The 21,987-nt window shown below is 37.9% G+C and overlaps 3 protein-coding genes across 3 annotated transcripts in view; 2 read left to right on the top strand and 1 right to left on the bottom strand.

Annotated features, from left to right (window-relative positions):
* The first annotated feature begins 2,125 nt into the window (after positions 1–2,125).
* Positions 2,126–4,981, top strand: LOC104819899 (serine/threonine-protein kinase At5g01020). Its single transcript, XM_010550188.1, has 5 exons — positions 2,126–2,647; positions 3,275–3,410; positions 3,891–4,027; positions 4,119–4,242; positions 4,323–4,981. Exons 1-5 carry the CDS (start codon positions 2,222–2,224, stop codon positions 4,787–4,789), a joined length of 1,290 nt encoding a protein of 429 aa, XP_010548490.1. The 5' UTR covers positions 2,126–2,221; the 3' UTR covers positions 4,790–4,981.
* Positions 4,982–6,371: 1,390 nt separating this feature from the next.
* On the top strand, positions 6,372–10,999 carry LOC104819898 (polyadenylate-binding protein-interacting protein 7-like). The gene is made up of 6 exons (XM_010550187.1): positions 6,372–6,584; positions 7,192–8,085; positions 8,561–9,014; positions 9,180–9,250; positions 9,628–9,752; positions 10,264–10,999. Exons 2-6 carry the CDS (start codon positions 7,291–7,293, stop codon positions 10,556–10,558), a joined length of 1,740 nt encoding a protein of 579 aa, XP_010548489.1. The 5' UTR covers positions 6,372–6,584; positions 7,192–7,290; the 3' UTR covers positions 10,559–10,999.
* A 10,415-nt stretch (positions 11,000–21,414) lies between these two features.
* LOC104819895 overlaps positions 21,415–21,987 on the bottom strand; it is a 4,453-nt gene continuing 3,880 nt past the window's right edge. Inside the window, exons 10-11 of the mRNA XM_010550185.1 lie at positions 21,864–21,974; positions 21,415–21,712 (exon numbers count right to left, since the gene is read on the bottom strand). Of these exons, the coding sequence (XP_010548487.1) occupies positions 21,494–21,712; positions 21,864–21,974 (330 nt within the window). The 3' untranslated portion in view covers positions 21,415–21,493. The remainder of the gene's footprint in view (positions 21,713–21,863; positions 21,975–21,987) is intronic.

Below are 21,987 nucleotides of genomic sequence, written 5' to 3'. Positions count from 1 at the left end.
TGGGGAACCTCTGTGACTATCTACCCTTACAAACGGAGACGAACTGGCCACCATCCGCGTCTAACAGTCCCCATGGACCTCAGTCCGCCGGACCTGGCTACCAGGCGTGCCTAACGCTCGGGCCGTAGTTGGGCTTATGTGCCTGCAGGTCAAACCCCACGCCCATGCGCACGAGCCTGCAACACACGCAGAGGAGGTAAATCAGCCCATTATAATGGGCTGACAGGCGAGTAGGTCAAAGGCAAGGAAGAGCGATGAGAGGATTCGAACCCTCCACCTCAGGATGATGCACCCTGCTCCCTTACCTGGTCCCGAAGGGCTTAATAGGGCATTTTAAACTTAGTTTATATATATGTTCGATTTGCCAATATTTCTTGATAACGTAAAGGTGGATGTAAAGGAGGATGCAAGTCTACGTCATTCTAGAAGAAAATGATAAAAATTCTAAGTGACAATTACATTGGTGAAATCAGTGAAGAAAATGAATTGGTGTATGTTTTTTTTCCCTTAACTTAATTATGGACGAGACATAGTCAACGGACATACAACTGTGTCCTGTCCTAATGAAACATGTCATTCTCCTCATATCGAAGGGGATCAAATACATTTCATGCGTAATCTATAAATTGCAGGATACAGAACTGTTCAGATGAATTAATTAAAAACTAAAAAAAATTAATGGCCGTATAAATGTAATGTTAAAATACTGTCAAATTATTGGTTTAAAACAAAATCTACACTAATTAAACCAGAAATTCATATTCACATTTTTGTAACATTCAAGAAAATAAAAACCTTTTTAATTTGGTTTTAAAAAAAAAGAGAGTAAAACAAGCTTTCCATGTATGGCAAATTATAATCGAGATCCATGACGCTAAGTCGCTTAGCAAAGTTAAACATGTCAAAACCCTAAATCGTTTTGTTTCTATAGATGATTACAGTTAGGATTATACAATCGGAAAAGATATAATACAAAAACGAATTGAAACGAATAATCATATGTTAATTATTCGCAATAAATCCGATCTAAAAATCAATTGAATGTGAGATTTTAAAACCAACTCGAATGGAATTCCAACGAATACAAAAATAATCGAAAACAGAAATAAAACGAATATTTGTTTAGAAAATGAATATTTTTATTTATAAAATCCAAAATTTAAAATTTTTAACGGATCGAAGTCCGATATAAAAAAATCTGATACTTATAATTTGAATTCGAAAACAGCCAAATAGAAACCCGAAATATCCATCCTATAGATACAGATACAATGCGTTTGGACCGAAATTATAAATTTGATAAATGGCCGTTCACTCAATGTATTTGTTTTTGGATTTCAAGTCTTAATTCATTTTATCTATTCATCCTCTGATTATGCTTTTCAAAGCCCAAAGAAATAATGACGGGAAATCGGCGGCTAGTTAATCATAACTATTATTTTAATAATAGAAAAATGAATATACAATCAAAATAAAATATAATTTTAGAGATATGATTTGAAATAATAATAGATCCAATATTATTATGTCAAATATTATGTATTTGATTTGTTTCTATTGTATCTATATTTTTTATTTTTATTTTTATAAATATGTGAATCAAGAAGTGATGTAATAATAGTGTTTTCGTTTTTTTTACTTTTTTTTATTTAATTTCTGGATTTTATTTTTTAATAACATTTCGAATATCCTTTCTACACGCAATCCAAAAGCAAAAATGTTGGACCGGCAAATGACACATTATTTCGAGACCAACATGAACCTAACATCATCTAGTTTCAATTCAGCTTTCATTTGCTTAGAATATTAAACTTTATCACGTCCAGAGAATTTCGCTTGAAGTCTCTTCCCACGATCGAAACAATAATTCTTTAAGATCCTAAAACCACATTTAATTTGGTGTTAATTAATTATTTAATTAATAATATTGATAGAAAATGAAAGTGGGAATTTCAATTAGTTTGGTCGGGAATACGACACATCAACAACTATAAATACAAGACTTTGGGAGATTTAGACTTTCTAACAGAGTAGTTTAACTAATACTGTCATATTTTCAAAGGCTTCACCTCCCAAGAAACACAAACAATCTCTCTCTCTCTCTCTCTCTCTCTCTCTAAAACAAGGGGAAACCACCAAAAGAACACAAACAATCTCTCTCTCTCTCTCTCTACAAAACATCTGAAACAAGGGGAAACCAGAAGAACCCAGAAGAGGGCAGATGGCTGTCATGAAGAAGAAGAAGAAGACATCACTATCACTGATGAGATCTCTGTTTCTCGGCTGTTACAAGACTAAGAATCGACTGGAAGAAGGGGAAGGAGGGGTCGAGGTGATGATGAAGAGGAGTCCAATACTGGCATTTCAGAGGCTGTCTTTGTCGGACATAAGCGATCCGAGCTCTCCAATGTCAGTGGTGGACGATCTCTCCAACTCTTTCACTTGTCAGAAGCTTCATGTGTTCACGTTGTCGGAACTCAGAGTGATTACGCATGGTTTCTCGAGGAGTAATATGTTGGGTGAAGGAGGGTTTGGTCCGGTTTACAAAGGGTTTGTTGACGATAAGCTTAAACCGGGTTTGGATGCCCAACCGGTAGCGGTTAAGGCACTCGATCTTCATGGTCACCAAGGCCACAGAGAATGGCTGGTGAGGTTTCTCTCTCTTTCTCCTCCATTGATAGTGGTGGCCATTTCCGGTTTGGCTTGGATCTATTTTTTTTGGGTTTTTTATTTTGAAACCGGGTAATTTTTATTTTAAGTTTTTTTATTTTAGTTTTTGTTTTTGTAAATTTAAAATACGAAGTTTTTTAGTTTTTAGTTGATTTCTTTTTTTTATCAAAAGTGACTTTTCAATTTTTTTAAAAAATAATTTTATAATTGATTGTCAATTTATTTTTTGGTTTTTTTTTTATTTTAAAAACTCCAAAAACTCCTATCGTTTATAATCTCAATTTCGATTTTTATTAATAAATATATTTTTTATATCTAGATTGTATTCATTTTTTCTTTTTTCTTTTTAGAAAATTTATATCAATCGACTCAATTTTTTATAACTGAACCAAAACGTTCAGATAATCTATGTAAGAATTTGAATTTTTCAAAATGTGACATATAACAGGATATTATTTTTGTGATTTCGAATGTCCATGTTATTATCTTGCTCAAAGATTCAATCTTCCTTCCTGCTATATATTTTTAATTAAATGGTATATATATGACGCAATATATATATATATATATATATATATATATATATATATGTTTTAATTTGTAGGCAGAGATAATATTTTTGGGACAGTTGAGACATGAGCATCTTGTGAAGCTGATTGGGTTTTGTTGCGAGGAAGACCAAAGACTTCTCGTCTATGAGTACATGCCAAGAGGCAGCTTGGAAAATCAACTCTTTAGAAGTAATGCATCCAATCATTATTCTCTTTCCATTATTATTATTATTATTTGTACTATTTTTATTTATAAAATATTACATACCCCAAAACCACGACTTGGTATGAACAAAACCGGTCTATTGTTTATATTTTCCTGATTCTCGCTCGGTTTTGGTTGTCCATCTAGCAAACCGGATAGCCAAACCGAGTTTCAAATATTGAACTTTAATGCAATAGTTCGGTTTAATGTGATATGGCTCTGTCCGGTTTGGTATGGTAAATTGCATATTTATTTGGCTTTAATTTACCTACGGTATTGATTAAAAAAGGTTCAATTTTAGTCCGGTTTCAAAATAATTTGGAATTGTTGTCCGGTTTAGTACGATTTTCAAGATGTCCGGTTCGTTTAATCTAATAAAATTTTGTGTTGGTACGAATCTGAAACCGAGCCAAATTATAATTTGGAGGCATATTGATAGACTGTGCGCGCTTTGTAATGGGCAGGATATAGCGTGACATTGCCATGGCCGACGAGGATGAAGATAGCACTTGGAGCAGCAAAAGGCTTAGCCTTTCTCCACGAAGCAGAAAAGCCTGTGATCTATAGAGATTTCAAGACATCCAATGTTTTGTTAGACTCGGTACCGAGCTTTCTACATCGATTTCCTAATGATTTCATATTATAACGATGAATCCGTGTCGTTCATTCGATTTTATCGGTTTAACTTTCAGAGTTACAACGCAAAGTTATCCGATTTCGGGCTGGCTAAAGATGGTCCTGAAGGCGAAGATACACATGTCACGACTCGGGTCATGGGAACGCAAGGTTACGCCGCCCCGGAATATATTATGACCGGTAAGATGTGTTCAAAGTCGGACCCGGTTAAGCAAATTAAACATATGAAACTCTACTGAGAACCATACGATAATTGGCAGGACACTTGACAACCATGAGCGATGTGTACAGCTTTGGAGTAGTCCTCTTGGAACTGATAACCGGAAAACGGTCTATGGACAATAACCGGGCATTGAGGGAGCAGAGCCTTGTGGAATGGGCTCGGCCCATGTTAAGGGACCCGAGAAAGCTAGAACGGATAATAGACCCGAGACTGGAGGGTCAGTACCAGGCCAAGCCGGTCCAAGTAGTGGCCGCCTTGGCCCATAAGTGTCTAGGCCACCAACCCAAGTTTAGGCCCCACATGGGTGAGGTGGTTCGGATCTTGCAATCTATGAAGGAAGATGATACAAAGACGGAGGAGGCTAACACCGAAGACACAAAAATGAAGTTTGTGGACAATGAAAAGTTTCGACCTTCTCGCAAACGCCAAAAGCGCGTGAATGTAAATTATTCGGATTCTATACTTTACAAGGAGTCGAAAGAGAGGCAAAACAAGGTAATCTAATAGTAAAAAACCCGAGCTTTTTTTTACATTAACGGTGGTTCTAAGGTTATTCCTCCATACAAGTTTTGGATGGAATGGTTATATTGTTATATATTTTAGAGTAAACTATGGGGTGAAATAATCTCTCATAGATTATGTATCACGAATATAATGAAAAAGTTATGTATTCGTAAATGAAATAATATAGATCGATAAAAATATATTCGTTTTTTGGTAGTAAATTAACTCGTTCCGAATGAGGTATAACTCAACCTAAACGAATGTTCTTAATAGAAATGGGGTTTTGGTACAGAAACTTGATACGGTTCAAATCAGTTAGAACTCGAATCGTGTCATGTGTAACGCGGTCCGTGTCAAATATAACTCGGACCATATCAATTCTTTTATAGGAGGTTTCGTCTTCTTTTTTTTTTAATATAGAATATCGGTACAATTTAAATCAAATATAAGTATAACTCGAATCGTGTATATCGTAACACGGTCCGTATGAGATATAATTCGGACCATTTTAATTCGATACCTTACACATATTGTTTTAAAACCATAGTTTACGGATACATTAGATTACATATACGTTGAGAGAATTCAATGCATGAACGAAGAAAGATAACACTGTTGTAATTCTTTTGGTTTGCATCTCTTGGCTTTACAACACAACAACGACATAACAATTAAATCAAATATCTAATGATGGTTTTTTAACATTTCATCTAATGCTTGGGGTTTTCATGGATGGCTTTGAAATTTCAACAACAAGAAAGGGCTTTAAAGGTATTATACAATTTTTTTTTAATATTCGAGGATAACTAATATTGGTATAAACATATAATTTGTATTTATTAAAAATTAAGAAATTATCCTAAAAATTTATTTACGTACCCCGTATATTTTACATTTTTTTAAAATAACCCTATCATGTTTTAAAATTTAAAATTTATAAATTATAAACCATAAATTATAAATTTACCTTTAATTATTTTTTTTACAAAATTTGACTTCGATTTGAGTTTTGTTTAACCCGAAACCAAGTTAGATTTCATTTCACTTTAATTCATACTTGTTAAGATGTTATAAAATATTAGTGGTACCGACCAAATTTTATATATAAATTTTAAAGAAAGAATGAGTAAATATTCGATCAAATATGATATTCATAATGGGGTTTGCAAGTATGAGTTTGGACCAATTTAATATTCTCTTTTTCTTATTATTGGTTCAATTTCCTTCCCAATCATATAGGCGATTATATTTATGAATAACATAAAAAAATATCTAAAAATTGTTGATTTTTTTTGTTTAAATATGGCTTTGGTGAACAAGGATTATACATATAGAAAATATCAATTTCATTATAATATTAAATTTTTGTCCCTGCCAAGTTTCTTTTGTTAATTGATCCGTTAGTGTTAATATAATAATAGTTATTAAATTATTATGGCAGATAAGATCGAGAAAAGAAAACGCAATAAATAAATAAAATCCACAAATGAAAAAACTAATTAAATAAATAAGATAAAATAAAGGAGGACAAAAAAAAGGGGTCAAATCTAGAGGCGTAAGGTTGGGTGTCTTCGTTTATAATCTTGTGGTGGTCGAGACACTGCTTTTAGCCAAACAGGGCTTCCACCAAATTTTGCACAGACGATTTTGCTCGAATCCCTAGAAAAAAGCGAAATTTATTTCTGGGACTTGAAAATCCGCCTACGTCGACGTGTTTTTCATCTGGGTTTTTCCCAAGCTTTCAGCTTCTGATCTGGGTCGTCTTCCATGGATCCATTCGATTTGTTCCGCAAAGGTTCGTGCCCTTTCCGTAGATCCACGTGTTCTTTAGGATTTCGAGCCCAATATGGGTTTTTTGTACTTTTTTCTGTGGTTTGATGAACTGGGTTTCTCGCCAATTGCGCTTTATTTCTGTGGAGAATGTCAGGTTCTACATACTTATTAGCTTGAAGCTCATGGATATTTGGAATCTGGTTTTGTGGGTATTACTCTTTTTCCGTTAATTTACGGTCTTAACTAATCTTCAGCATTATCTTCTTGGAATGATACTGGTTCGTGACGAAAACCACTGAACTTTAACTTGTTTACGGATAAGGTTTTATGTATATTCAGAATCTGGGATTTTAGTTGTAGTTTTTGGGGTTCCAGATTTGTAGTCTGGTTTGTTGTTCATACACTTCATGCTTGTCTGTGTGAAGAACCGATGTTCTCTTTTACGTACTCGGGAACAAAAAGCGTCAATGATTTGCTTAAAGTGTACTGTACTGGTTTTGGCCAATAATACACCCGCTGGGGTCTTGCCAAATGATTGAATTCTTGCATTGAAGTGGAATACTTGAGTTTCTGGTTGTGTTACTTGCTAATTTGAGTGGTTAAGCCGCTCTCTCTCTTTTTTGTTACAGGTTTTGGGTGAAAACTACAATATTATTAAGAGTTGCTGTCGAAAAAGTCTTCAAGGTTTTTGGTGGCCGAATAGATCCTTGTTTATATTTCGTTGAAGAATGAGCTTAACTAAGAAAGCGCTGCAGATGACTGATACTAAGCTAAACACGAGTAGCAAGCCGATGACTTTGAACCCAAATGCTGCTGAGTTCGTTCCATTTTCTCTTAGATCTCCTTCCTCTGGAAGTACTGGCATGTTAGATGCTACTCCGAGGCTTGCATCATCTAGTAAATCCATAGGGAAAGCTGTCCTGGACCGAACAGAATCATCTACTTCCCGTCATTCAGATGAAGAAGCACGCCAGTTCTGGAGTCACCAACTCCCGGATGATATAACCCCAGACTTCAAGTTGATGCCAGAGGATGATCAATCTCAAGGACTTGATAGTCTATCGTTAGCTGGTTTGTCATTGCACGATACTAATGAAACTGCAAAGTTTCCTACTTCTGCAGTTGGATGTTATGCATTTGCAGACCAATCCGATTTTTCTGCACAACGCTTGAATGGTAACATTTTGTCTGAAAAGATGAGATTTCCCGTTTCATCATTTGGGGAGGATCCTCAGCAAACTAATTTCACGCATCTGACTCCAAAGCCTTGGGATAACCAAATCATGAATGGAGATCAGCTTCTTGGAAACGGCAGCGAGGGACACCCTTACAGTGGGAATTCCCAATATGGCTTCATGAACGATATGGTTAGTGAAAGTTCAAATATGGGGGACATCGATGTGAACCCTGTGGAATTCTTGGCTTCTCAGTTCCCTGGATTTGCTGCTGAAAGTCTTGCAGAAGTTTACTTTGCTAATGGTTGTGATTTACACCTGACAATCGAGATGCTTACTCAGCTCGAGGTATTGTCTAAATCAATATAAGGCATGGTTTCCAATCGTGTTTCATATGGTTGAAGCATTTTTCTATGCTTTGATCTTGTGATATCTTGGCCGGGGTCAAAATGCCTGTTTCGAACTGCTGAAGTTTTCTGGCAATTTGTTGTTCCTCTTGGTTTCTTCAACTTATCTATTGTCGAACATGTGATTTGGTCTAGATATTGGTGAAATTTTAGAGTTGCCTCTTTATACCCTCCTTTGAAAGAGAAGGGCTAGACATTCATCATCTCTTGAAGCAATCAAATTTTAACCTCAAATTTCTTAGATGTGCTGGGGTTGGGGAGTCATAAATATTTTGTTTGCTTTGTCGTAGTTATTCAAATACCGTGGTACTGGGTAACACGGATATGTGTTTCCTCTTGTAAGGTAGGGCATTTGGTGTTCTTTTAGATTTTTCATTTTACTGGTTGGATTTTACCCTTATTTCTTTCGATTGTAGCTGCAAGTGGATGCTGGGCTCAATCAGAACATAAGCTCTAAGGCATTATCTGCTCCTAATCTGAAGGCAATGGATTTTCCCCCCCTTACTATCTCAGATAGCCAGGGTATTCCTGCCAAGTTTGGCGGGGATGATTATCATCAGCAAGCTGGAAATCATTACCAAACTGCTGAAAAGGATAACATGTTTTTCTTCAAGCCAAGCTCTTTTGGTCCTCATACGGGTTCGATAGATTATGCCTCTGCTGTCAGGAAATTGGCACCCCAGGATTCTGGTATGTGGAAATATGAAAGAAACAATTCTGTGGATTCAGCTGTTGGTTCTAGTAGAAGCCCCCATGGTTTTGCCGGTGCTTACAGAAGTGGGCAGGGAAGAAGCATTTATGCTGACAAGTTGCAAAACCATGCCCCAAACCGACCAGCTCCTGTCTGGGTGGAAACAGGAGATGCAGTTGGTAATTTCCCCTATTGACAAACTTTAGCTTGCATGTGTTCACTCAAATAATCTTGGACGTGTATTACTTTCCAATCACTTGCATGAATTCTAAGAAATGAGAAAATCAACCAATGCATTCTCCATATATGTTGCTATCATGTTTTTTTTTTTTTGGGATGAACAGCAAATATGTATTCTGAATTTCGTGAAGAAGCTCGTGACCATGCACGTCTACGGAATGCCTACTTTGAACAGGTATAGTTTTACGTAGTTGTCAAGTTCTTGTCCGGTTACTCTCTCTTATCACACCGCCTTTCTTTCTAGGGAGTGACTATGTTTTTATGATAAGAGCATATACTGGGTTTGAATTGTTCTGGTTTTTACATTAGGGTTGTTCAACGACAGAATCTGTGTTTAATATGTTATAAGATATGCAAATCAACATGCCAACAACATTTTCTTTGTGCTTTTGAGTGTTATTTGCATTTGAGATTTAGCCTTAGAAACCTTGGAGTGATGGAATTTCATCAACGGCTATGCTTTATTACTCCTTCGTCCATTTCATTTCTGAGATTCAGCTGTACATTATTAGATAAATAATTAAGCTCTTTGTTCCTCTCGGTTGAGTTTAGGCACGACAGGCATATCTTATCGGAAATAAGGCCTTGGCTAAAGAACTAAGTGCCAAGGGACAGTTACATAACATGAAAATGAAGGCAGCTCATGGAAAAGCTCAAGATGCCATTTACCGTCAAAGGTTTGCCATTTCTTATACTTTTTGTCGGATATTAGTGTAACCCAAACCCGAGCTGAAGTACAAAATTTTGATGTCTTTCAAAATAAATATCATATATTTTAGGAGTTGATTAGGGCTAAAATGTTATTTTAAATTCGATCTAAATTCGGTCCCAAAATTTCAATAAGTTTGTACGTAATATCTCTAAAATCTAGGGGCAAAAATGTTATTTTACTTTTCATTCGGACAACTACAGAGAATACACAATCTCGGACTCAATTACTCGAATTTGAACCTGAACCCGATCTCGGATAACTTATTTTCGAGTATTTTCATGCTATCCAATCTCATCTCATATAGTGTTGTGTATCCGAATTTTGGATACCCGACCTTCGGGTCGTGTGAGGTATCTGAATGTCGGGATTTTTTGGACTAGCTCTACTTATATGTTCTCGTTTACCATTTTGACCCTTTATTTATTCAACTGTTTTTTTCGATATTCCAATGGAGATAACCGATATGGTGAATTCAGGAACCCGGTTGGTGCAGAGAATGTAAGAGGGAACGAGCGAATGATAGACCTGCACGGGTTACATGTGAGCGAAGCCATCCAAACGCTAAGGCACGAACTGAGCATGTCGAGGAGTGCAGCCCGTGCATCGGATCAGCGGCTTCAAGTTTACATATGCGTAGGGACGGGCCATCACACCCGAGGCTCCCGAACACCAGCTCGGCTTCCCATTGCGGTCCAACGCTATCTGCTGGAAGAAGAAGGCCTTGACTACACAGAACCTCAACCGGGTCTCCTCAGAGTGGTGATATACTGACCAAACAACAGCAGAAAAACGTCAGGTATTATAGGAAGTAAGCTATACACGACTTACAAAGATCAAAGGATGGAAAAATAAAACACGGGATAGGTGATGGGTCGGATTTATTTGTTGTATCTGTTCTGTACATGGGAAGAGATGTAGTTGCAGGAAAAAAAACCCAAAAAAAAACCGAGAAAGGGAGGGAAAAAGAACAGGAAAGGGGTAGGAACAGCAGGTGAAGTCCGAGAGGGAAAGCTTGAAGCTTTAATGTTTAGGTTGATGGAAGCATCAGATAAATACTTTTTTTTTTGTTATCATCAAGAGGATCAAAACTTTGGTGATCCTTTTTTTTTTTGTGTTCCTTGTTAAAATTTTTGGGGGCCTAATCCGACATTTGGTCGTCTGTCTTAAATTTTCAAGTCTTTTATTTTAATATATATATCAAGTTCTCAGGTAGATTTCATGTTCATCGCTTGTTTAGGCATCATCCACTTCGGTCGCCCTACTTGCTTATTTGCATTCCATCCTATTGAAGAGCTTTTATCAGTCGATGGTTTGATGTTTTGGTCACCAGTACCAGAACCGTTCTTGATCAGCATTCTCATTTCGATGCCCTCCAAGTGTTCGATAAAATGCCCTACAGAGATCATGTTACCTGGAACTGGATCATCTCTGCGTATGCAGCTCAATTGTCGAGAATACGAAAGAGGGTCTTCGGCTTTTTAAGGATTATACCACCAAATGTTGTGATTATGAGTCGAATGATTCTGATTCTGGTCTTGGGGTTGGGTCAGAATTCTGGGTACTTGTGGGCTTCCGATGCTGTTCATTGTTCAACAGTCTCTTAGTTGATTCTTAAGATATAACCATAACCAAACCGATTAAAAAAATAATAAAAAAATAATCATTTTTTAAAGGGAAAATAGAAAAAAAAAACCTGAACTTTCTAATTTGGGAAGATTAATATCCAAACTCCTGATATCCTCTAATAAATCCTTAACTCATATATTCGTATCATATTTGATGATGTGGCATTCTGATTAGTGACACATCAAAATTATAGTTTAATTTGGATTGACATGTAAATACCACATAATATTTTTCAACACGTCAGCAATTGTATTTTTTTATTTTTTCAAATATAAAATTAACTCGTTCGAACCGATTCAATTTCAAAAAACATAAAAAAGTGGTCAGATCACCCTTTATCTTCTCCCTTCACAGTCGACAAAGTCAACTAAACCTTAAAGCTTAATACAAATATCTATTAATTGCATAGTCCAAATAGTTAACATTCCAAGATGAGAATTCATGACAATATAAAATGGTATTTCGAAAGCCGTAAAATAAAAGAAAAAAGATGATTATCCATCTATACGATCCAGACTGACATGTATGCAAAAAAAAAAAACTATTTGTCTTGTTTGTCGCCACTTTGTACGTGTCGGGGCGGCCTAAACTCTCCCTGTGTAAGGTGATAGGAAAGTCCTAGAAGGTATTTTCGTGTTCACAGAAGTTATCGGAGTTCTTGACGCCTGTTTCGCAGCTTAGAAAGTGCAGATTGCGCGATTTGACTTGTCTAAATTGGCATCGATGAGCACGAGCCTTCATTGCGTCTAGGTTGAGCAGATGATGTCCGTCGAATTGGTGCCCGCCAGATTGGTGCAGTCGAACTTGATTCTTCCTGAGCCTATGAAGTAGAAAAGAGAACAATATATCAACCGATAAATGAAGATAGACAACACTACAAAGAAAAAACGCATACCCGAAATTTTCGCGGTCGTCCACGTGCTCGAGAAGGACCATATTCCTGAATAGGTTCGTTCTTACAAGTCTTGGCATTATGTCATTGCTTTTTGCATTGACTACAAGTCATTCGACGTCCATGTCGTGTAAGATGTCCATCCTTCTCGTGTGCATCCTTAATTCTATTGAATTTTCTAGGTCGACCAGGCAGTCTTCGATTCTTAGGTACACCAATGGGCTCTTTATGAGTTTTTATCCAAAAGGTTTCCCCGTTCACAGGCAGTATATTCCGTTCATAAGTTTGTTCAAATCTACTCCTTGTAAAGTGGTCAGATACATACCTTTGGACTTGTTCTCCTCGACTGGATATAATGCACAATGCATGTTCACATGGGATACCAGTCAAATCCCACTTACGACATGCACACCTTCTTGAAGCAAGATCCAATGAGTGCAATGTCCTGAAATCCATCACCTCGTATCTACCATATCCGCTAGGTGTGGACATACAGAACCGAGTCATTTCCTGATTTTTTTCCAACAACTTCATAGCATATGGAGTGAGTTGACTCTTGCATCGACTTGCCTCCATTGACCTTTGTGATATCCGAGCCATAGTCTGCCTCCGAATGGATTCAAGCATATCAATAATAGAACGTTGTCTTGCAGTCTTGATAGACATATTAAAGCTCTCTATCATATTGTTTAGAATATCCTCACAATGCGAATATGTTCGGAAAAATGCTTTGGACCATTTTCTCGGTTGAGAGGCAATGATTGCATCATGTGCTCCAGGGTTTAGTTCTTTCAAGGCTTGCATGTGTTGTTCATATTCATCTTCATGAAGACTATTTGCAATGTTCCAAAATAAATACTTCAAGTCAATCTCCTTGTATGTTTTCCTCCAATTTGCATATATATGACGGGCACACATACGATGCTCACAACGAGGTAACTCATTTGCAACAGCATTAACCAAACCCTGCAAAATAAAATATAATGGATATTACTATACAACATGTAGTATAATCAATATTAGTACACAAGATAATATCATTACCTTTTGTTTGTCAGATATTATAGTCAAAGTTCTTCCATCCCCAAGGCATAAATCTTGTTTCAGCTTCCTCACAAACCAAGACCATGTATCGTTATCCTCCACACGTACCACTGCCCATGCAATTGGATACATTCGGTTGTTCCCATCTCTTCCAATTGCAGCGAGTAGTTGACCTTTTAAAGACCATTTCAAAAAACATCCGTCTAATCCTATCACAGGCCGACAATACTTTTTGAATGTCTCACGGAGTGCCTCGAAACACACATAAAACGGTGAAACAATTGTCGACCCTGAATACCAGACACAGTTCCAATCTCCGTTGTTGTGTTGGGAGTAGATCTTTTAATCTCTGCCTCATAATCCCACAGCTTGGCGAACTGAACTTTTTGATCTTCCATCACAATTCTCAAACCTACGCTCCGAGCCTTATAACATATGCCCTTCGAGACTTCTATATTAAAATATCTCTTGATTTCATATTGCATTTCTTTTGCTGGATACGTTGGGTCTGATCGTAATTGATCCAGAAACATATTGGCAATTGTTCTCATCTTCAACATCTTAGACTCATGCTTTGGTATATGATTATGGTCGTTGTTATAAGTCTTGATTATCCACTTATCCTTCGTCACATCAACCGAATCATATATTCTCCATGAACAATCTGGATGATCACAAATTGCAGATATTTTCTTCTGCTCCATCCTATTGATCTTCACTTCAAACTTATACTTCAAAACATATTTAAAGAATGCATCTTTGACCTCGTCAACTGAGTTAAACATCTTACCAATATATAACTGTGGGTCAATTGCAGCCTCATCAAAAACAGGTGGATTCGGTTTTTCAACTGGATTTTCAAACTCATCATCCATGTTTTGCGGTGTTGTTGGTAACCCATCATCGTACATCACCTCTTCATCAAAAATGATATCTCCTTCTTCCAAACCTACTTCATTCTCCTCTTCATAAGAAACATTGTCCCCAAAGTTATCCATTCCATCATTGTCTCCTTGTTGGTTATCTTCATCACTATTACCATCTAAATTCTCATATTGTTGCTGTAAAACTACTACTGGTGTTGGCTCCGATACCTCTTGTTCAATAAACACGTCTAGTTCCCCTGATACTTTTGCTGCAGCAATCATCTGAAGAATTTCCAAATCAACAAGTTCTCGAATCTGCTTTCTTTCATCCATTTTCTCATGTGGAGTTTTGTACCAGATTTCGTAAATGGCAGATGATGTATTCCGCTTGTGTAAAAAGTCCTCAAATAGAAACCACGACAGATAATCTGGATCAATTTCTAACCTTTCCTCCACAAAATCACCGAAATACTTCCATTGTCCATCCTCTTTGTCCAACATTCCACTATAATGGATATTCAACTTCACAACCCTACCAATATTAGACATCAGACTCACATACACACATATACACAAACACATATACATAAATATACAGACATAGACACAAACATATAGACACAGACATAAACACACACTGATACAAACACGCATACACACACATTAAAACATATACACACAAATACATATGAACACACATAAATACACAGATACATTCATACATAGAGAAACATGGACGTTGACACATATATCAGATTTATATTTAGCACACGCAGAGAAATAATTGCAAACATAGAAATTATTATTAAAAGAAAACTTACTCCATAAATAAGTTCGGTGATAATGACTTCGAAAAGGTGATGGATGATGATGACTTGGAGAAGACAACACTGAATATCCCTGGAGACGAACAATAGAGGTGGCTTTTATTTTAGGGATTTAGGGTTTGTCGATGGTGAGAGGAGAAAAAGAGCGATTCGAACGAGTTAATTTTATATTTAAAAAATAAAAAATACAATTATTGACGTGTTAAAAAATATTATGTGGCATTTACATGTCAATCCAAATTAAACTACAATTTTGATGTGTCAATAATCGGAATGTCACATCATTATCCAGGGTCAAATATGATACGAATATACGAGTTCAGGATTTATTAGAGGATATCAGGAGTTTGGGTATTAATCTTCCCAAATTAAAAAGTTCAGGTTTTTTTTCCATTTTCCCTTTTTTAAAATAATAATTTTTTTTACAACAAAAAAACCGAAAACTAATTGAACCGAACCGAAATTTATATAAAAACCGAATAATTATAGTTTTTCTATAACCGAAATAACCAAATCTGAATACAGAGCCGAAACCCGAAATGGTCACCCATAGTTCTAGTAAAATCACCTGCGCTAGATGCATTTGGACGACTACCGTGTCCTTCTGATAAGTACTTCAGGGTTTACGTCAGAGGCAGGAAGAGAGGAAAGGAAGCAGAAAAGGGTGAAGGTCAAGAGGGAGGAGCTGAAGAAGTGGCTGAAGAAGGAGCTGGAGGAACAGAAGAGAGGAGCTAAAGCAGGGAGAGACATCTACAGAGTAAGGTACGCTCTTGATTGTGTGTGTGTTTGTATATGTGGATAGTATATGTTGATTGTGTTTGTTTGTATAGGTGGTTAATATATGTGAATGGACAGCTGTATAGTCTGTTATAGTTTGGTATGTGGTTAGCTGTTAGTAGTTTCTGTTAGGATGAGATTGTATAAATAGAGTAGAGGAGGGATTGAAGGGGTTAGGCAATTTCTAGCAGAGAATTGTAAGGGGAAGAGAGTCGGGACCTCTCTCAAATCAAAGTCATCCAACTTGTACCTGTTTTCGGAGATCAATAAAGCTGGGCAGTTCTTCTCCAGCTGTGGAATCCGAGTTCTGAACCATAACAGATTGGTATCAGAGCAAGTCTCATCAATGACGAAGAACAACGCACAAAGAAAGGAGCAAGTGGAAGATAGAACCAGTGACAGATGCGAGAAGATCGAAGAAACAATGGCGAAATTACAGAAACAATACGAAAAGATGGATGAATTACAGAAGCAGTGTTCCAAAATGGAATACCTGGAGAAACAATGCGTAAGGATAGATTCGATGGAGCTAATGCTATCGAAACTATGCCAAATGCTAGCTGGAAGTCAGGATCGGCAGGAATCTGAGCGAAACGCGAGTCCACAACCGATTAATCATCAGCAGAGTTCGCATGGGAATCGCGATGCAATTCCAGATGCGACATGCAATCCAGTGCCGGAAGAGGGAAGCGATCAAGCACAGGAAGGCGAACAAGAGGTACGAAACGCGACACATCGAACAGAAGGAGATAATGACAAGTGTCAACAAGAACGATTTACAAGAAGCAGTAGTACACATTTCAAAAGGATCGAGATGCCGGTATTTGAAGGAGCGAATGTGAACGCATGGATCACAAGAGCTGAAAGGTATTTTTCAATGGGACAATGTTCAGAAAGCGAGAAATTGAGATTAGCTGCTATGTGCATCGATGGACATGTATTGAGCTGGTATGACTATCAGAATGGAAAGAAACCATTCAAGGACTAGGTGGACGTTAGAGAAAGGATAAGGAGAAGATTTGGTGGAAGGAAACTGGGCTCACCTTTCGACAGACTACTGTCATTAAGACAAACAGGTACGGTAGAAGAATACCTATGTGAATTTGAAGAATTATTAGCTCAAGTACCTCATACTCCTGAAGAAATGGTAGAGAGTACATTCAAAAATGGATTGAAATCAGAAATATTGGAAATATTACAAATATTTCGACCTAAAGGCATGGAAGAAATCGTAGATGTAGCACTGAGTATTGAAGGCAACAAGTTAAGTGCAGTTTGTGGAGGAAAAGGAGGAGGAGAGGGAAAAAATTGGAAGATGGGGAATACAGGTTCATCATTCAGAACAGTTTCAGTACCTACTGAAAATCAGAAGTACCAGAACCAATCATTCAAGAGCAGTTTTCAAGAACGAGGAAGACAGATCAGTGGAGGAAAAGGACCAAAAGAAGAGGATGGGGTTCAAGAAAGGAAATCAACATTCAAAAGAATGTCTGATGCGGAATTTGAAGAGAAGAGAAAGAAAGGGCTGTGTTTCAGATGTGATGAGAAGTTTTTTGTGGGACAGATGCAAACAGAAAGAATTACAAGTAATATTAGCTGAGGAAGTAATAGAAGCAGGAGTGGAGTTGAAAGAGGAACAAGATAAGGAAGAAGGAGACTTGGATGAGGAAGGAGAGTTTGCTGAGCTATCACTCAACTCAATAGTGGGAATAACCTCACCAAAAACACTTAAGATCCGAGGATCAGTAGGAGATCAGGAGGTAGTAGTTTTGATTGACAGTGGAGCCACTCATAACTTCATATCATTGAAGTTAATGACAAAGCTGAAACTAATGCCTGAAGGGAACACTCAATTTGGAGTATCCTTGGGAACATGTATGAAAGTAAAAGGAAAAGGGGTTTGTAAGGCAGTACGTTTACAATTGCAGCAGATAGAAGTAGTAGAAGATTTCTTACCCTTGGAATTGGGAAGTGCTGATATGATTTTGGGAGTAAAGTGGTTGCAGAAATTGGGAAAAGTACAAATGGATTTTCAGGATCTGGAGTTGAAGTTCAATCAGGGCACATCATGGATCACAGTAACAGGTGATCCAACTTTACATAACTCATTAGTAACATTGAGATCATTGATCAAATCTGTGTGTGAAGGAGATCAGAGCTATTTAGTAAAGCTGGGAACAATAGAAGAGCTTGTGGGGGCAGACTCAAAACTTCCAGAGAGGTTACAAGCAGTGCTGGAAGAGTTTGGTCCAGTGTTTGAAGTTCCTACTGAACTGCCGCCAATAAGGGGTAGAGAACATCCAATAAATCTCAAAGAAGGAACAGATCCAGTAAGTGTCAGACCTTATAGATACCCTCATGCACACAAAGAAGAGATTGAGAAGCTAGTGAAGGATATGTTAAAGGCAGGCATAGTGAGACCGAGTCAGAGCCCTTTTTCAAGCCCAGTGTTACTAGTTAAGAAGAAAGATGGTAGCTGGAGGTTTTGCATCGACTACATAGCGCTGAACAAAGTCACAGTATTGGACAAGTTTCCAATACCAATGATAGACCAACTGTTGGATGAACTACATGGAGAAAGGGTGTTTTCAAAGTTGGACTTGAGATCAGGCTATCATCAAATCAGAATGAAGACAGAAGATATTCACAAGACAGCATTCAGAACACATGATGGACACTATGAGTTTTTAGTAATGCCTTTTGGTCTTACTAATGCCCCAGCAACATTCCAAGCATTGATGAACGAGATTTTCAGACCTTACCTCAGGAAGTTTGTATTAGTATTTTTTGATGATATTCTGATATACAGCTTGCTCACTAAAGGATCATGCAACACTTCTACAGATGGTGCTAGCAGTTTTACAGAAACAACAGCTATACGCTAACAAAAAGAAGTGTGAGTTTGGGAAACAACAGATAGACTATCTGGGTCATATAATTTCGCAGGAAGGAGTGTCTACAGACCCAGCTAAAACAGCAGCAATGCAAAAATGGCCAACACCAAGCAATGTGAAAGAATTGAGAGGTTTTCTTGGGTTGACAGGGTATTACAGACGTTTTGTACAGAATTACGGCACAATAGCTCGTCCCTTGATAGATCTTCTAAAGAAAGATGGGTTTAATTGGTCTGAAGATGCTTCGAGTGCATTTAGGAAATTAAAACAAGCTATGACATCTGCTCCAATTCTGGGATTACTAGATTTTCGTGATGAGTTTGTGGTTGAAACGGATGCCTCGGGATTTGGCATCGGAGCAGTCCTGATGCAGAAGCATAGACCAATTGCCTTCTTTAGTCAGGCTCTGTCTGAAAGGGAGAGATTGAAACCAGTCTATGAGAGGGAATTAATGACAGTGGTCCTCTCTATCCAGCGTTGGAGACACTACCTATTGGGTAGAAGTTTTCTGGTTTGCACAGACCAGAAGGCCTTAAAATTCCTACTGGAACAACGCGAGGTGAGTATGGAATACCAACGTTGGTTGACTAAACTACTGGGATACGATTTTCAAATTGTCTACAGGCCAGGAATGGAGAATAAGGCAGCTGATGGCCTGTCCAGAATGCCACACAACGCAATTCTGGAACCAACATGCATGGGTTTAGCCATAACTATCCCAAGAAACATCCAACTGGTGGAAATCGAAAAAGAAATTAGACAAGACAAAGATTTAAAGGAGATCACTGACAAGCTGAAGGATGGGGAAACCAAAGTGGGAAAGTATCATTTGCTACAAGGGATGCTAAGATATAAAAACAGGTTAGTAGTTTCCAGACATTCAAGTTTCATTCCTACAATTTTGGCTGAGTTCCATGACAGTAAGATGGGGGGTCATTCAGGGGTGTTGAGAACACTAAAGAGGATACATGAGATTTTTCATTGGCTGGGAATGAAGACTGATATTAAAAAGTATGTGGCAGAATGTGCAGTCTGTCAAAGCCAAAAGTATTCCACTTTGGCTCCAGCGGGACTATTGCAACCATTACCAATACCTGAACAAATTTGGGAGGATATTTCAATGGACTTAATTGAAGGTTTACCAAGATCAGCAGGTTATAATGTAGTGCTGGTAGTAGTTGACAGATTGAGCAAGTATGCTCATTTCATAGCCTTAAAGCATCTGTTCTCAGCTATGGTGGTTGTTAAGGCTTTTGTTCAAGAGGTAGTTAAGCTACATGGGTTTCCAAAATCGATAGTTTCAGATAGGGACAAGATATTTCTCAGCAATTTTTGGTCTGAACTATTTCGGATAGCAGGTACAAAACTGAAGTTTAGCACATCCTATCACCCACAAACAGATGGGCAAACAGAGGTATTAAACAGATGCTTGGAGACATATTTGAGGTGTTATGCTAATGCTCATCCCAGGAAATGGATTCAATTTCTGAGTTGGGCAGAATTTTGGTACAACACTTCCTTCCACACAGCTTTGCAGTCCACACCATTCCAGATTGTGTATGGAAGGGAGCCACCGACTTTATTGAAGTTCGAAGAGGGATCAACTTCAAATTTTGAATTGGAAAAAGCATTGAGGGAGAGAGATAGAATGTTAATGGAGGTCAAACAGAGACTTCAAGTAGCTCAGCAGAGAATGAAAGTTCAGCTGATAAGGGAAGACGTGAGGTGATATTAACAATTGGAGAGTGGGTCTATTTGAAGATCAGACCCTATAGACAGAGTACATTAGCAGCAAGGAGTAATCAGAAGCTAGCTGCTCGGTATTATGGCCCTTTTCAAATAGATGGCAGGATTGGAGAGGTAGCATATAAACTGAAGTTACCTAAGGGCTGTAACATTCATCCTGTGTTTCATATTTCACAGCTTAAAAAGGCTATGGGGAGTAACCTACAACCAAACCAATTACCAAAGCAGTTGACAAGAGAGCTAGAACTACAAGTACAGCCGAAAGACATCAAGGATTCCAGGTATACTAAAGAGGGCTGGTTGGAAGTTTTGGTTGAATGGCAGGACTTACCAGAACATGAAAATACGTGGGAAGTGGCTGAAGATTTCAACAAGCAATTTCCAAGTTTCCAGCTTGAGGACAAGCTGAGACAGAAAGGGGGGAGTATTGATAAGTACTTCAGGGTTTACGTCAGAGGCAGGAAGAGAGGAAAGGAAGCAGAAAAGGGTGAAGGTCAAGAGGGAGGAGCTGAAGAAGAGGCTGAAGAAGGAGCTGGAGGAACAGAAGAGAGGAGCTGAAGCAGGGAGAGACATCTACAGAGTAAGGTACGCTCTTGATTGTGTGTGTGTTTGTATATGTGGATAGTATATGTTGATTGTGTTTGTTTGTATAGGTGGTTAGTATATGTGAATGGACAGCTGTATAGTCTGTTATAGTTTGGTATGTGGTTAGCTGTTAGTAGTTTCTGTTAGGATGAGATTGTATAAATAGAGTAGAGGAGGGATTGAAGGGGTTAGGCAATTTCTAGCAGAGAATTGTAAGGGGAAGAGAGTCGGGACCTCTCTCAAATCAAAGTCATCCAACTTGTACCTGTTTTCGGAGATCAATAAAGCTGGACAGTTCTTCTCCAGCTGTGGAATCCGAGTTCTGAACCATAACACCTTCCTGCCCTACAATAGACAGACTCTCTACCAGTTGCATCTAAAAAGTCTGATTCATGAATTGGATACACAGTTTTGTATTTTGTGAACACCGAAAAATGAGGCGACCATGCTCACGCTCTAATCACAAGCTCGTATACATTACTGTTGTTATCTCCGTTGACGCGCTTCAGCATTTCAAAGCTCTTCCTGCTCCCAAGAAGCTCTATTCGTCTGAAAACCATGTACCCGCGATTCGATGTCTCTTTGCTGCAATACTCTGTCCTAAGACGATCAGCATGCCTCGAGTCTGTGTGAATCGCCGCCTCTATTTCATGATCCGCCATGTTCTCCTGCACATACAAATATGAGAAAGACAACTGAGTCCAATCAAGAAGAGACATGGCCTAACATTTAAGTAACCCGAGATTATACAATTCCATTCGGGTGTTTTAAAAGAGAACCCGGGATTACACAAAGACAGGACGCCTCGCAAAATAATACCTGATAAAATCTGTAGATACTATCCAATATTTGGAGGCATGTGAAACCGTTCTCGCTGAAATACGTCCGCGAGGAAGGTCCCATCTCAGAAAACCGATCAACGGGAAAGAGGATGGTGAGGGAG

The sequence above is a fragment of the Tarenaya hassleriana genome, unplaced genomic scaffold (genome assembly GCF_000463585.1).
Source record: "Tarenaya hassleriana unplaced genomic scaffold, ASM46358v1 Cleome3, whole genome shotgun sequence".
In the NCBI taxonomy this organism is placed as follows: Eukaryota; Viridiplantae; Streptophyta; class Magnoliopsida; order Brassicales; family Cleomaceae; genus Tarenaya; species Tarenaya hassleriana.
The sequence above is the reverse complement of the archived record's forward strand: the minus strand, read 5'-3'. Positions and strand labels throughout refer to the sequence as shown.

Bases quoted from the DNA above. Each gene is read 5' to 3' on its own strand.
- LOC104819899 (XM_010550188.1), top strand. From the start codon at position 2,222: ATGGCTGTCATGAAGAAGAAGAAGAAGACATCACTATCACTGATGAGA. The intron at 3,411-3,890 runs GTAATGCATCCA...TGTAATGGGCAG, and splicing joins GGAAAATCAACTCTTTAGAA to GATATAGCGTGACATTGCCA. The intron at 4,028-4,118 runs GTACCGAGCTTT...TTTAACTTTCAG, and splicing joins CCAATGTTTTGTTAGACTCG to AGTTACAACGCAAAGTTATC.
- LOC104819898 (XM_010550187.1), top strand. From the start codon at position 7,291: ATGAGCTTAACTAAGAAAGCGCTGCAGATGACTGATACTAAGCTAAAC. The intron at 9,251-9,627 runs GTATAGTTTTAC...GGTTGAGTTTAG, and splicing joins GGAATGCCTACTTTGAACAG to GCACGACAGGCATATCTTAT. The intron at 9,753-10,263 runs GTTTGCCATTTC...TGGTGAATTCAG, and splicing joins GATGCCATTTACCGTCAAAG to GAACCCGGTTGGTGCAGAGA.